General features: G+C 51.3%; 1 protein-coding gene across 8 annotated transcripts in view; it reads right to left on the reverse strand.

Annotated features, from left to right (window-relative positions):
• PACSIN2 (protein kinase C and casein kinase substrate in neurons 2) overlaps positions 1-14,953 on the reverse strand; it is a 169,570-nt gene that overhangs the window by 18,210 nt on the left and 136,407 nt on the right. For all 8 annotated transcript variants that reach the window (XM_049884574.1, XM_049884573.1, XM_049884567.1 and 5 more), the window contains exons 3-4: positions 3,743-3,899; positions 1,369-1,604 (exon numbers count right to left, since the gene is read on the reverse strand). In XM_049884574.1, coding sequence (XP_049740531.1) covers positions 1,369-1,604; positions 3,743-3,899 — 393 coding nt within the window. The remainder of the gene's footprint in view (positions 1-1,368; positions 1,605-3,742; positions 3,900-14,953) is intronic.

Genomic DNA, 14,953 nt, shown 5'->3' on the forward strand with positions numbered 1-14,953 from the left:
CACGCTGTGCCAGGCACCAGGGGTGCAACGTAGGACAAGACACTGGGCCTCACGAGCCTTACACCCCAGACAGAGAGACAAATACCACAAGTGAGTCAACGATAAAAACACCTGAAGAGGCAGTAAATGGCAAGGAGGAAAAAAAGCAGGGCAGAGAGAGGATGCACCAGGGTGGGTGGGTCAGAGACTGCCACGGAAGAGCTGGACAAAGCCTCAGTAAGGAGACGAGGAGTCAGATTGGAAGGACGTGCAGGAGCAAAACGTGGGCATTGGAGGAGAGCATTCCGGGCAGTTGGACCAGCACATACAAAGACGGTCCTAAAGGCAACAACACCTACAGGAGATATTCTGGGAAGGCGTGAGCACTGGGCACATTTTCTGTTTTTTTAAATGGCCGTTATGTGTACACACACGTGTGTATATATTTATTTAATAAAAGCTTCCTTACACGAGCCAAGGTCACAGATTTCATTCTAGAGAGGAAAGGTGAGTTTGTAGCACTGGCCTGTAAGGGGGAGATAGTTCCCCCTCAGAACGGGAAGCACGTTCCCCAGCCACACGTCTGGGGGACCAGAGGCAGCAGGAAAGGGAACGGAGATGAGGCAAAGCCAAGAAATGAGAAAAGAAGGGACATGTGGTGTTACAACCTGGATACGGAAGTCTGCTCTGGGTGATTCTGTGAAGGAGGAAGGCAGCGCAGAGAGAGACAGCCGGGTGCGGGGCGGGGCTGGAAGGAACTGGGCGCTTCCCCTGAGGAGAGGGGTCAGACCAGGCTTCCGGGCCTGTGGACACCACCTGGGTTGGGTGTATGATGACCTCCAACTAGTGAAGGCTGGACAAAGCTCAATGGTTTTGATTGCTACTTTTAGAAAAAATGAATCAGTATTATTTGCAAATTTAAGAGAAAAAACTATGCAAGAGAAAGAAAAATTTTACATGAACCTGTCTAGCGCAATGGGATATTTAAATCTCTCTAGGAGACAATTCTCCACGACTGGGGTGGGGCATTTCTCCACGGCTGGGGTGGGGGGTGTTGTTTGTGGTTAAGAGCTTGGCAGTTGAGCTCTGCCAATGAATGGTGTGTGGCTCTGAGCCTCAGTGTCTGCGTCTGTGAAGTGGGCAGTGCTAAGGATTTCATGTAGAGTGACCATGAAGCACTCAGAGTTGGGGTAAAGGTTGGCCACCGTGGACTCCCGGCTGAGAGGGCCCTTCTCTGGCAGCTGTAGCATCTTCTGCCTAGAACAGCTGGCAGGATTCCTGGGAGTGTGGGTAGGGGAGCATGGTGGGTAGGGGGCAGCAAGGTGGCCAGTGTGTAGGAGAGGGGCCGCTATGCAGGCAGGCAGGGAGCCGCTCGCAAGAGGGAGGTACCTCTTTCAGCTTCTTGGCCCAGGGCTTCTGTGCCTTCCTGAAGCCGTCCTCGGCTTCCTTGGTCTCCTTGAAGCCTCCCATCATCTGCTTGTGGAAGGACTCCTTCTGCCAATTCTTGATCTTCTCGACGTCCTCGTTCATCAACGAGGCTCTCACTTCCAGGTGCAGCTCGCTTACTCTCTCGGCCTCAGCCATGACGGCTATCCAGGCCTTCTCCACTGTCCCGTACTGCGGCCCTGACGGAGGAGAGAAGCTGGGGGTTACTCAGCACCGGGCGGCCCTGAGGTGGAGACCCCCGCCGGGAACCTCCCTCGGCTGTTAGGATGAGATCTCAGGCCAGCAGCCTGGCTGCCTTTTGGTTGTCTCAGGTGTTTCTCTCAGTGGCTCTGTTGTGTTTTCAGTTCCCTGGGATGAGGAAAAACTACGGAACTGAAGCTGAATCTGCCCTGTTGTTCTTTTATAGGGAAAGTGGGGGAATTACATGCATTTCCTTTTTTCAAAGTCACCGAGCTCTTCAAAAACTCCAATTTCTTCATTTTGGAAGTTTTAGTCTGCCTTAGGCTGGCCCGAGAAGCAGGCTGCCCCACATGCCCACTCCCATACCCTTCCTTCAGTGGCCGCCTCCCATCCGCACTATCAGTCCCCGTGCCTGCCAGCCCCAGGGCTGGCCCCCTCCCTCCACACACATCCCCCCGAGGGCCAGGGCCACTTTAATCCCTTCCGTGACCCCGCCAGCTGAGAGCCTGGCTCAGGCAGAATGGATGTGCTGCCTTGAGGAGAGGAAGGAGAGGAGGCGGCAGGAACCTAAACCTCTGTATAGTGGCGGTGGTCACGGGGGGAGCCTGAGTCCCTTCGCCCCTCCTTACTGCTCTCAGGCAGGAACCCCTTAGTCCAGCCTGTCTCTTTTGTTAAGCGGGTAGGGTGGGGTGAGCGTGTTATGACAGAAGCCCCTGGCCTGTCCTCGACGGGCTCCTGGGGACACAGAGGAGGGGCACGTGGCTCTAGGTTCGGGGGCAGCAGAAGTACAACCACAGAAGCTTGACCCTCAGATCCCTGTGTCAACAAGGTGAGCATGGCCCTGCCCTGCCCAGGTCTGCAGAGCCATGCGGCTCCACGGGTGACGCCCAGAGTGCTCTAGGGTCTCGAGTCCTGAGCAGAAAAGGGGTGGCGTTGAGAGGTGGATCCTGAGAGGGGGACTCGAGCCAGCTGGAAATACACTAGGAACAGCCCCTTTACTGAATGGGGCTGACCCATCTCCCCACCCTCCTCATCCACGGGTGCCTGCTCCACTCCCTGGGCACCTGCTCGGGACAAAGCACTGTGCTAGGCCCTGTGTGCATCAGCTGCAGACGGCCTGTCTTAGTCATCTAGTGCTGCTATCACAGAAATACCACAACTGCAGACAGTTCCACGGCCGGCTGTTCCATCCCAGCATCGAGGGCAAAGACAGACATCTGGTTTAGACTCTCTCCCAGGCCCCTGGCCCAGGGCCTGGCTTCCCCTTTGGCTTTCCTAGGACAACCAGTCATTGTGGAGGAGCCTGCCTCAAAACACACCCCGAGAAACCCCCGCTGATCTGCTTCTGCCCTCAGAAATCCCGTCATCCATCAGGTGCCCTTTACTGCTGGGCAGCGTGGTCCACATTCACTGGCAGCACTCTGTGGCTAAGCTTCAGAATCTTCTGGGCTTCATGGCAAGGAGGGAAGGGGACAAAACCTCCACCACACAACAGCTGTGGTTCTTCCCTTTAAAATTCAAAACAGAAACCCTGCCAGATCTCACCTCCTAGTCTTACCTGATTTGCTGCTTGGCCAAGTCTAAAAATAAACAGCACTTGAGTCCCTGGTGGCGTAGTGGTTAAGTGCTGTGGCTGCTAACCAAAGGGTCAGCAGTTCGAATCCACCAGGCGCTCCTTGGAAACTCTATGGGGCAGTTGTACTCTATCCTATAGGGTTGCTATGAGTCGGAATCGACTCAACGGCACTGGGTATGGGTTTGGGCGTCAGAAGCCAAGGTGCTGAGTTTATTTGATAGGAACTTACTCAAGTGTTTGGCCCTTAAGGAGCTGTCCTGAGTTAAAATGGCAAGCGTAGGCGTGTCCTCAGGGCAACGAGGACTGAACAGGGGACGTGGGTGCTGTCTGCAGAGAGCATCCCTATGTCCCCCAGGAAAGGGTGGCGGGGGGTGGTGCTCACACAGCCTGGGTCTGCGGGCTCACGCACTCTGCTGCTCCAGGAGAAACCACAGTCCCTTCCGGATCTGTGAGACCACCCTTGCCCTGTGTGTATGAGAGGAAACTGGCCCAGAGAGGGTCAGCAATTCACCCAGAGTCCCCAGCTAGCAGGTAAGCACCAGTCAGCGGGCAGCTCCCTACCCTTGTCCACGAGCTGCCTCCAGCGCCGGGCCCACTCAGTGAGCTGCTGGGCGTAGGTCTTCTCAATGCGTGCCCGCTCATGCAGGCAGTTCATGAGGTCACTGCATAGCCGGTGGCCATCGTCAATCCGCTTCACCGTCCGCTTGTAGTTCCCGACCTGGGACACAGAACACGATGTGAGTGTGGGGCTCACAGCCCACTGCCTGCCCCTCGCTGCCACCCAGATGGCCTCCATGCCAGCCAGGCTGCGGTCACGATCGCCCCGAGGGTCATGTTCTGACTTCCCTCTTCCCATGTTTGAGAGGCGCCCTGCTTATCAGACAACAAGCCCGCCTGGTTTATTAGCCAATCGGAGATCCTCAGTCCTCCCAGCCGTGAGGGCTGTCTGTGTGCTGGGCCAGAAGTCTGAAGGCCAGGGAGGGGACAACCTGCCAGCTCTGCCCTCCAGGAGCCTGCAGGCCAGGGAGAGGACAACCTGTCAGCCCTGCCCTCCAGGAGCCTGTAGGCCAGGGAGGGCACAACCTGCCAGCTCTGCCCTTTAGGAGCCTGCAGGCCAGGGAGGGGACAGGCCAGCATGGGGAAGGCTAGGAGGGAGGGAACTGCGGGCTGAGCAAGGCCCAAAGGGACTGCTTTCCAGAGCAGATGACGCCTAAGAATAAGGTTTTTTTTTAACAGAAAAATAATTATTTTAGTAACATGATCTTATGACTAACACCACAGGCTCTCTTGGCTCACGGCATTTTGGTCATTATCAGTACATGCAGGTTTCCAGGTGGCTCCTGATTTGATGTCATCACCTGCTGGGTTATTATTACCTCCCAATTACAGCAATCAGCCTGGTCTCCAACTTACTGAGCACCTCCTGTGTGCCAGGCGCCACACCAGGTGTTGTGCCCCCACAAATATCACTACCACCGTCACAAGTAGGAATAGCCATCCCCATCTTACGGGCAAGGAAACCGAGGCTTAGCGACGTTCCATAGCTTGCCCGATTCCCACCGCCAGTGGCTGGGCTGCGCTGAAGGCAGTTTTGCAAATGGCTCTCGTTCGCACAGCCTTGTTAGCAAACCTCAGACACCTACCTGCTTTGCCAAGGCCCAAGGCGAGTTTTAATTCTTTTTTTCACACTTAGAAGGAGGGACTGGCTCATCTAAATTCAAGTATAAAAGAATAACTGGGAAAATGATAATAGCTAATTTGGGATGAAAATCAAAGTGTTCTTCAATAGGTTTCATCTTCTGACTCAGCGACTTGGAAGGATATAAAAGGTAACTGATAAAAGCTAACTGATACTCGGGCACCCAGGGGAGACAAGGCAGAAAACAGTAGATGATGGTCTCACCCCTTTCCTCTCACTGTCTTCAAGAATCTCAGCCAAGCTTTTGTCAGGTTTACCTTTCCTAAAAGTCCCTCTGTCCGGCTGATCGCGCTCAGCATTTTATCTTTGTTTACTGTCATTGTGAAAGTTCCTGAAAAACAGGGTGGCCCAGGCCCGTGCTTTTGCAGAAAAGGGTCCTATTCTGTCTGCCATACTGGTTGCAGAGACAAACCGGGCAGACTGTCTAACTCTGATTTATCAAGAGTTCAAACCACCTGATGTTTCCTCCGGGCCAGAAGTGAGTTAGCCGGGGGCTCTTCCAGGAAGAGGGAGACTAGATCTTCAAAGGACCAGAACCCATGGGGCCCTGCCTGAAAACACACAAAGGGGTAGAGGGGCTGCAGGCCCTCCAGGTAGGGCTGTCTGGAGGCCAGACGTCTTGATGGGCCACTCTTAGGGGAACCAGAGTCCTGGTGAACAGCAAAGGCCCCTGGATGCTGGCTGGCCTGGGCGGCCCCCTCCAGAGCCTGAGAGACACCATGTGATTTCCAGCCAGCCTGCTGCCCCTCCACAGCCTCTCACCCCAGATGTAGCCCAGCTGTTACTCCTCAGCAAGAAAAGCCATCAGCAGCTCCTGGACACACATAGGCCGAGCCTGGGTGGCCATCCACCGTCAATAACCCTTCTGGGGGAGGCACAGCATTTTCACAACTCGCTGGATGGGACAGCATGTGCTAGCTTCCCTTCAAACAGGGCCTTGTTGCCATTTTGAAATACACAGCAAGAAGAAACAACCAACTAACCCAAACACACACACCTCAGTGCGCAAGGAATCACAGCCCTAATTTAACCTCAACAGTTGACACATCTAGCCTCCATCTCACTGTTACCAACAGTATTCAAACCAGTAATCAGAGCAAAACAGATTTCTGGCCCTCCAGAGGCCCGCCCACCTCTCTGATTTTTCAAAACCCTTAGAGAAAGATTTAGGGGGAAATAAAGGGCATTTCTTGGCAAGTTGGCACAAGCCATCAGCATATCAGTAGCTGTTGTTCATATTTCAACGACAACTACTGAAATGTGAAAAGCAGCGATGAATACGGGAACTACCGTTTCAAAAGCACGCGGTACATGTTGAAATGCAAGCTCTTGGTTGGTCCTGTGCCACCAGAAGAGCTGCTACCCACGCTGTGACCACTTCTGGGGACAGGAGACAGGGTGGCCAAGCACAGAGCCTAGCGAGAGGGGGGCGCTTGCGACAATAGGCACTGAGATGCAACATCTGCCCTGCAGCCCTTTGTTAAATGAAAAGGCGACATATGGGCTCGAGACAGCCATCACTTCCAATTCACACACAGGACATTTGCCACTGTCCCCACCTCCACAAACCACCAGTGACAGAGCAGTCTGTCCGTCCGCGTCCCTGAGTGAGGTGCTGCAGTCATTACAGCTGCTTTGTTAAACTGGGATATAATCTACACTCTGTAAAATGCACAGGCACGTACTTAGAGCGGTTTGGGCAGATGTATAGGGTTGTATAACCATGGCCATGATCCAGGTCTACGATGTTTCCATCGCCCGCCAATTCCTCCATCCCCTCCTGCTACAGCCCTTGGCAACCACTGGTCAGATTTTTGTCCCTTTTCCAGGATGTCCAGGGTAAATGGAACCACATAGTCTGTACCCTTTAGTGACTGGCGTCTGTACCCTTTAGTGACTGGCTTCTGTCACTTACCATCATGCTTTTGAGACTGGTCTAGGTTGTTGTTACCTATATCAGTAATTCATTCCATTTGATTGCTAACTAGTGTTCTCTGTTCATCCTGTTGAAGGACATTTGGGTTGTTTCCCATCTGGGGCAATTATAAATGAAGAGGCTATGAGCATTTATCTACAGGTCTTTGTGTGGCCACGTTTTAGTTTTTCTTATGTCAACACCTAGGCGTGGAGCTGCTATAAGGAAGTGTACACTTAACTTTATGAGAAACCGCCAAACTGTGACCCAAAGTGGTTGAACCCTTTTGTGTTTCCATCAGCACTTGGCATTGTCAGGGTTTTTTGTTTGTTTTTGTCATTGCACGTGGTACAGAGCAATAACTCATTGTGACTGGAGGCCCTGGGGGACGCAAGCAGTTAGGCATTTGACTACCATCAACTAGTTGAGAGCTGGAACCCACCCAGTGGCACCTCAAAAGACAGGCCTGGCAATCTATTTCCGAAAGGTCATAGCCTTGGAAATCCTACGGAGCAGCTCTACTCTGACACACATGGTGTTGCCATGAGTGGGAACTGACTCAACAACAACTAACAAACGCAACAGTGTGATCTTAACTGGCATTTCCTGAATGCAGAGCCCACCCGGAGGTGCCCTGGAAGAAAGGCCTAGTGATCTACTTCCAAAAACCAGTCATTGAAAACCCGAGGGAGCACAGCTCTACTCTGATACCCACGGGGTCGCCCTGAGTGGGACCTGACTTCACCGCCACTGTCACACTGCTAGTTTGTTTTCTAATGTCTAACGATATCAAGCATCTTTTCTTGTGCCTGTCTGCCATCTGCATCTCTTCTTTGGTAAAGCGTGTTCTCTTTTTCTGTAATTTTTTTGAGGTACAATGCTGACTATTTTTTAAGCGCAGGAAAAATTATTTTCAATATTTGACAATCTGATCATACATCAAAATCAGGACACAGATGGTTACCTCTTTCTGCTCCATCAGTTTTGTCATTAAAAAGCTTCTCTTTTACTTTTCAAACACTAGCTTGTTTTGAGACGGCCAAATGGCAGATAACTTTATGCAGGAATTGAAAACAAATAAGCTTTCTTCCAACCTCATTATCAATTGTTTACTTCACAAATACCCGTTTTTTTAACTAGGTCTGAAGCTACCTATCTTCCTGGATTCCTCTAAATTTAGGCTCACCCCACTCAGATGCCAAAATACCAATGTTCGATGTAAATGTTCCCTGGAGCTGGTGAGAGGGAGGCACCACGTGGCTGGAAGGAGGGCTCAGTGGAAGGAGGAGAGGGTTGGAGGAGGTGTGGAGGACAGGGAAGGTGTCCTGGAGGTAACATCCAAGCTCAGTTTGCAAGGACAAGCCTGTAGGGCTGGCCAGATTAAAAGGGGGGTTGTTGTTCTTGGGTGCCCTCAAGTCAATTCCAACTCACAGTGACCCCATGTGACAGAGAAGGACTCTCCCATAGGGTTTTCTAGGCCATAATCTTTACGAAAGCGGATCACCAGGTCTTCCTCCTGCAGAGCTGCTGGGGGGGTTTGAACCCCCAGCCTTTCATTTAGCAGCTGAGTGCTTAACTGTTGAACCAAAAAACCAACAACTAAACCCATTGCCATCGAGTCAATTCCGGCTCATAGCGACGCTATAGGGCAGAAGAGAACTGCCCCATAGAGTTTCCAAGGAGCGGCTGGCGGATTCAAACTGCCGACCTTTTGGTTAGCAGCCAAGCTAGTAACCACTGAGCCACCAGAGCTCCTTTAAAGAGGGTTTGGGGTGGGGAAGTAAGTCCAGGTGGAGAGAACAGTCTAGGCAAAAGCAGGGAGGCGTGACAGCAGGGCGACACGGGACTCTGGAAGAAGTTCATCAGGTGTATTCTTAACAACAAAAAACAAATTAAAAAAAAAAAAGTTGACCAGAGTATACTGTTAACAAAACCAAAAACAAGTGGAGGGAAGGAGTGTGCTGTCTCATTAGCGGGAGAGCAACTAGGAGTATATTGTTGTTGTTTGCTGTTAGGTGCCGTCGAGTCAGTTCCAGCTCATAGCGACCCTATGCACAACAGAACCAAACACTGCCCGGTCCTGACCCATCTCCACAATCATTGTTATGCTTCAGCCCATTGTTGGCAGCCACTGTGTCAATCGACCTCGTTGACGGTCTTCCTCTTTTCCGCTGACCCTGTACTCTGCCAAGCACGATGTCCTTCTCCAGGGACTGATCCCTCCTGACAACATGTCCAAAATACGTAAGATGCAGTCTCGCCATCCTTGATTCTAAGGAGCATTCTGGTTGTACTTCTTCTAAGACAGATTTGTTCATTCTTTTGGCAGTCCATGCTATATTCAATATTCTTTGCTAACACAATTCAAAGGCGTCAATTCTTCTTCGGTTTTCCTTATTCATTATCCAGCTTTCACATGCATGTGATGCGACTGAAAATACTATGACTTGGGTCAGGCGCACCTTAGTCTTCAAGGTGACATCTTTGCTCTTCAACACTTTAAAGAGGTCCTTTGCAGCAGATTTACCCAATGCAATGCGTCTTTTGATTTCCTGACTGCTGCTTCCATGGCTGTTGATTGTGGACCCAAGTAAAATGAAATCCTTGACAACTTTAGTCTTTTCTCCGTTTATCGTGATGTTGCTCATTGGTCCAGTTGTAAGGATTTTTGTTTTCTCTATGTTGAGGTGCAATCCATACTGAAGACTGTGGTCTTTGATCTTATTAGTAAGTGCTTCAAGTCCACTTCACTTTCAGCAAGCAAGGTTGTGTCATCTGTATAACCCAGGTTGTTAATGAGTCTTCCTCCAATCTTTTTTTTTTTTAATAATTTTTATTGTGCTTTAAGTGAAAGTTAGTCTTCCTCCAATCCTGATGCCCTGTTCTTCTTCATATAGTCCAGCTTCTAGTATTATTTGCTCAGCATACAGATTGAATAGGTATGGTGAAAGGATACAACCCTGACAAACACCTTTCCTGACTTTAAACCAATCAGTATCCCCTTGTTCTGTCCGAACAACTGCCTCTTGATCTTTGTAAAGTTTCCTCATGAGTACACCGGCAGTCTACTTCTGAAAAGCATTAGCCAGTGAAAACCTTATGACTAGCAGCAGAACACTGTCTGATATAGTGCTGGAAGATGAGCCGCCCAGGTTGTAAGACACTCAATAGATGACTGGGGAAGAGCTGCCTCCTGAAAGTAGAGTTGACCTTAATGACGTGGATATAGTCAAGCTTCCGGGACCTTCATTTGCTGATGGGGCACGACTCAAAATGAGAAAAAACAGCTCCAAACATCCATTAATAATCGGAACCTGGAATGTACGAAGTATGAATCTAGGAAAATTGGAAATCGTCAAAAATGAAATGGAACGCATAAACATCGATATCCTTGGCATTAGTGAGCTGAAATGGGCTGATACTGGCCATTTAGAATTGGACAATCATATACTCTACTACGCTGGGAATGACAACTCGAAAAGGAATGGCGTTGCATTCATCGTCAAAAAGAACATTTCAAGATCTATCCTGAAGGACGACGCTGTCAGTGATAGGATAATATCCATATGCCTACAAGGAAGACCAGTTAATACGACTATTATTCAAATTTATACACCAACCACTGGGGCCAAAGATGAAGAAACAGGAGATTTTTATCAGCTGCTGCACTCTGAAATTGATCGAACATGCAATCAAGATGCATTGATAATTACTGGCGATTGGAATGTGAAAGTTGGAAACAAAGAAGAAGGATCAGCAGTTGGAAGATATGGCCTTGGTGACAGAAACAATGCTGGAGATCAAATGATAGAATTTTGCAAGACCAGCGACTTCTTCACCGCAAATACCTACTTGCACCAACATAAACGGCAACTATACACATGGACCTCGCCAGATGGCACACACAGAAATCAAACTGACTACATCTGTGGAAAGAGAAGATGGAAAAGCTCAATCTCATCAGTCAGAACAAGGCCAGGGGCCGACTGTGGAACAGACCGTCAATTGCTCCTATGCAAGTTCAAGCTGAAACTGAAGAAAATCAGAGCAAGTCCACGAGAGCCAAAATATGACCTTGCATACATCCCACCTGAATTTAGAGATTATCTGAAGAATAGATTTGACGCATTAAACACTAGTGACCAAAGACCAGACGAGTTATGGAAGGACATCATACATGAAGAAAGCAAGAGGTCATTGAAAAGACAGAGGAGTATATAGCTAGGTGTATATACATTTTTGTATGAGACTGACTTGGTTTGTAAACTTTCACTTAAAAAAAAAAGTTCCCCAGGAATGGGACACAGACGCGAGGTACACCCAGAGACATAGCCAGGGGTGCAGTGGGGGTGGGGAGGAGCCCATGGTGAGACATCACAAGGGTCAGGCCTCCATCCTACATGGGCGGAGATCCTGGGGGGAAGGGAAGGTGAAAGGGGCCCTCTGAGACTGGGGCTGCAGTATGGGGACCGGGAGTGGGCAAGCTGGAAAAGGGAGCCACTCTGTCCTCCAGGTGGGCATGGGGGTTGGACCCGGCTCCTGGGCACCTGGGGCGGTCACCAGTTTGTGCTGCCCTGCTGCCTTCCCTGGGCCAGGCCTGCCAGGCCTGGAGGAGAGTGCTCCAGAGGCCGTTCTGCCTTGGTGGGGACAAGCCAGGGGCCACAGTCCAGCCAGTAATGAAGCTCTGCCTTGAGCTGCCCCAGGAGCCTGCTGTCTGTCCTCTGAGGGATCTGAACCACTTCCACCCGCAGTGCCCTTCACCCTGACCCAGAATGCCCCTAGCTGCCCCCCGCCCCCGGCCTCACCTCTCCCTTCAATCAGCCAGGCTTCTGGTTTCCCGGCCCAAGGGCCGGAGAACCCCATTTCAGATGAGCCTTAGTTCCGGAGTCAGCCGAGCCGAGTTACAGAGGTTCAGTGCAGAAACACCTGTGGAAATGGGCATTGGAGCAGAGACGTGGGGCTCTGCCTGAAGCCCAGGGGTTCTGATTATAGGGTGGTGGGCAGGACTGTGCAAACAGGTCGCACCAGCTCCTTATCCTCCTGCCAGGCCTCTGGATGTACACAGTCCTGAGCAGCCTTTCCAGGGCCTTTCCCACCGGGACTCTGGACAATCCCTGCTTCTATGGCTTTACAGCTGCTGATTCTGGGCAACTCCTTTCCATGGAGCCCGGTAGGCAAAGGCAGCAGCTAAGCTGGGGATCTGGGAGCAGGCCAGCAAGGCCTCTGGTGAGCATGGCCAGTGGGCCGACCTGCAGCTGGTCCAAGCCTCTGGTTGCCGCTGTGCCTGCTTTCCAGCCTGGAGCTGGGTCCTGAGCAGGTGCTGCTGTCAGCAACAGGGCAGCCGGGAGGGAACTAACATCAACAACAATTACATACATACATATACGTGATCAGGAGCCCTGGTGGCACAAAGGTTAAAGTCTTGGCTGCTAGCCAAAACGTCAGTGGTTCAAACCCACCAGCGTCTCCACAGAAGAGACCTGGCAATCTGCTCTCATAAAGATTAAACCAAAAAAACCCACTGCTGTCAATTTTGACTCACAGTGACCCTATAGGACAGAGTAGAACTGCCCCATGGCATTTCCAAGAAGCAGCTGGTGGACTCAAACTGCCAACCTTTTGGTTAGCAGCTGTGATGGTTAAGATTGTGTGTCAACTTGGCTGGGCCGTGATTCTCAGCGTTTATATGTGATCACTCCCATGATTGAATCTGCTGTGTGTAGCCAATCAGTTGAAAGGGAGTTTCCTTGGGGGTGTGGCCTGCATCCAAACATAAGCAGACATTCTGGCTTTTTTGCTCTCTCTGGATCCTGCACTGCCTCCTGTTCGTCTGACCTGTGGCTCTTGGGACTTGAGCTCCAGCTTATCTGCAGACCTTGGGATTCCTCGATCTTCAGAGCCAGAGAGCGGGAGCCCTGCTCCCTGACTTGCCATTCTTGGGTTCACCAGTCTCTGCCCTAATCCATGGACTTGGGACGTTCCAGCCTCTACAACTGCGTGACCTATTTCCTTGATGTAGATCTCTGAATATATTTATACGCTTTACTGGTTTTGCTTCTCTAGAGAACCCAGCATAAGACAACAGCCGAGCTCTTAACTGCTGCGCCACCAGGCCTGTAAAGATTACATCCTAGGAAACCCTGTGGGGCAGTTCTACTATCACATGGAGTTGCTATGTGTTGAAAATCAACTCGAGGGCACACAACAGATTAGATAAGAAAATTAAGGACTTCTGTTCAGCAACCGACAGGATGGGCAAAATGAATAGACAGCTTGCGAATATCGCCCAACGTCTAAAGTGCATGAGGGACTAAGATCTGGGATGTCCAGGAAGCCCTCCACACCCACATGAAAAAGGCAGGGCCCTCAGGAAGCCGGGGCAGGGTATGGACAGGCAAGTTCTAGGGGAAGAGGAAGCCTTAAGGCTGGCTCCTGGTCCAAGGAGCACCCATGAGAATAGTGCTCACTCTTTGCCCCCACAGACGCAGACACTAGAAAGCCCGACAGCTGGGGGTGCGGCGGTGGGCTGTGGGAGCCCTCACTGCAGACACTGGCAGGAAAGCATGCTTGGGCAGGCTTTCAGTTCAGGACTGAATTGTGTCCCCCAAAATTATGGGCTGTACATCCTCGCCCTTATACCTGTGGATGCGACCCCACTGGGAACAGGGATTTACTGTTATGTTAACAAGGTCATGTCAGTGGAGGGTGTGTCTTAAACCAATCACTTTTGAGATGTAAAGAGCAGATGAGGCAGAGACAGAGAAGACGGATGCCACACCACGTCCGTCTTCTCTGTCTCTAAGCAACAGAAGCTGAAAAGAGACAGACCTTCCCCCAGAGCCGGCGCTCTGAATTCGGACTTCCAGCCTCCTCAACAGTGAGAACGTAAACTTCTGTTGGTTAGAGCCACCGACCTGTGGTATTTCTGTTACAGCAGCACTAAGAAACTAAGACTCCTTCCGAGAACACCAGGCAGGACTCAGGGCTGTCGGCATTCACATATCCTACAACCTGGCATTTTTGGCCTGAGTTACACCCCCAAGGAAATGCTCACACGGGTCACAGGATACCAGCAGGCTTTCCATCAGGGCAGGTTTGTGGGGGCTGAAGGAGGCCCCTCAGCGGGGAATTCCAGCGTAAACAGGCTGGGTGCGCCAGCGTGACAGCCCAGGGAGAAAGGGACAGAATGACAGAGAGTGGGATGCCATGACGTACAGTGAAACTGTTCGCACATACAGCGAGGATACATAGTTGACAACACACACTAGCGAAAAGCACGAGCTAAAGCCTCAGAGAGGGGAGGGACTAGGTATAAAAGTGGGAGAAGAGAGACACGGAAAGGGGTGGGTGTGAGACAATGAGCACCTAGGGCCTCCTACCTGCCCAGCTCCCGGCCCCCGGGTGAGGCTCGGCTTGTCTTCTCTGCAGAGGCTTCCCTGACACCCCCTGTCATTGCTGGAACACCAGGAGCACGTGCCTCTATCACCTGCACTTGCAGACGAGCAGGACCAACTGCCCACCGAGGGCTCGGTCCACCTGGGGGCCACAAGGACTCTTCCAAACACTGTTCCCATGCCCCTGCGACCCAGCCTGTCTTACACAGGTCACAAATCCCTTGTGCATGTTAGCCTCACCTCCCCTCTGGACTGCAGGCCCTGACTACACTGGGTGTTGTCATCATGGCACCATCACAATAGAGCATTCAATGCTGTGCCTGGCAGGTGCTGGCAGCAGGCCACGTGCCACCCAGCTTCACATGTACTTTGCTCTGAATCTGCCTGTTCATACCCTTGCCCCACCTTCTCATGGGGCCTTAACCCTCAGGGCCATCCTGTGCAGGCTGCACCATTAGTGTCAACAGGCTTGAAGAGGTAAAGTCACCGTGATCATGCAGCCAGAAAGAGGAAGGGCCTGCTTTCCAGAACCTTCCAAAGTCTTCATGGGTAGATGTCAGGTAACATGTGTACTCCCAGCCAGTCCCATGAGTTCCAGAGAAGGCCACTGAGAGAGTTCCAGGCTGCAGGGCAGACTCCAGGCCCCGCTCAGGGCCCTCAACCCTGTGATCGACTAGGACCACTTGCTTAAGAGAGCCTTGACTTCACCTTTGATGTCCTCATGCTCTTTAACCTGTGACCCTGCAGGACCAAGCACCACAACT

This window comes from Elephas maximus, chromosome 4, assembly GCF_024166365.1.
Source record: "Elephas maximus indicus isolate mEleMax1 chromosome 4, mEleMax1 primary haplotype, whole genome shotgun sequence".
Classification (NCBI taxonomy): Eukaryota; Metazoa; Chordata; class Mammalia; order Proboscidea; family Elephantidae; genus Elephas; species Elephas maximus.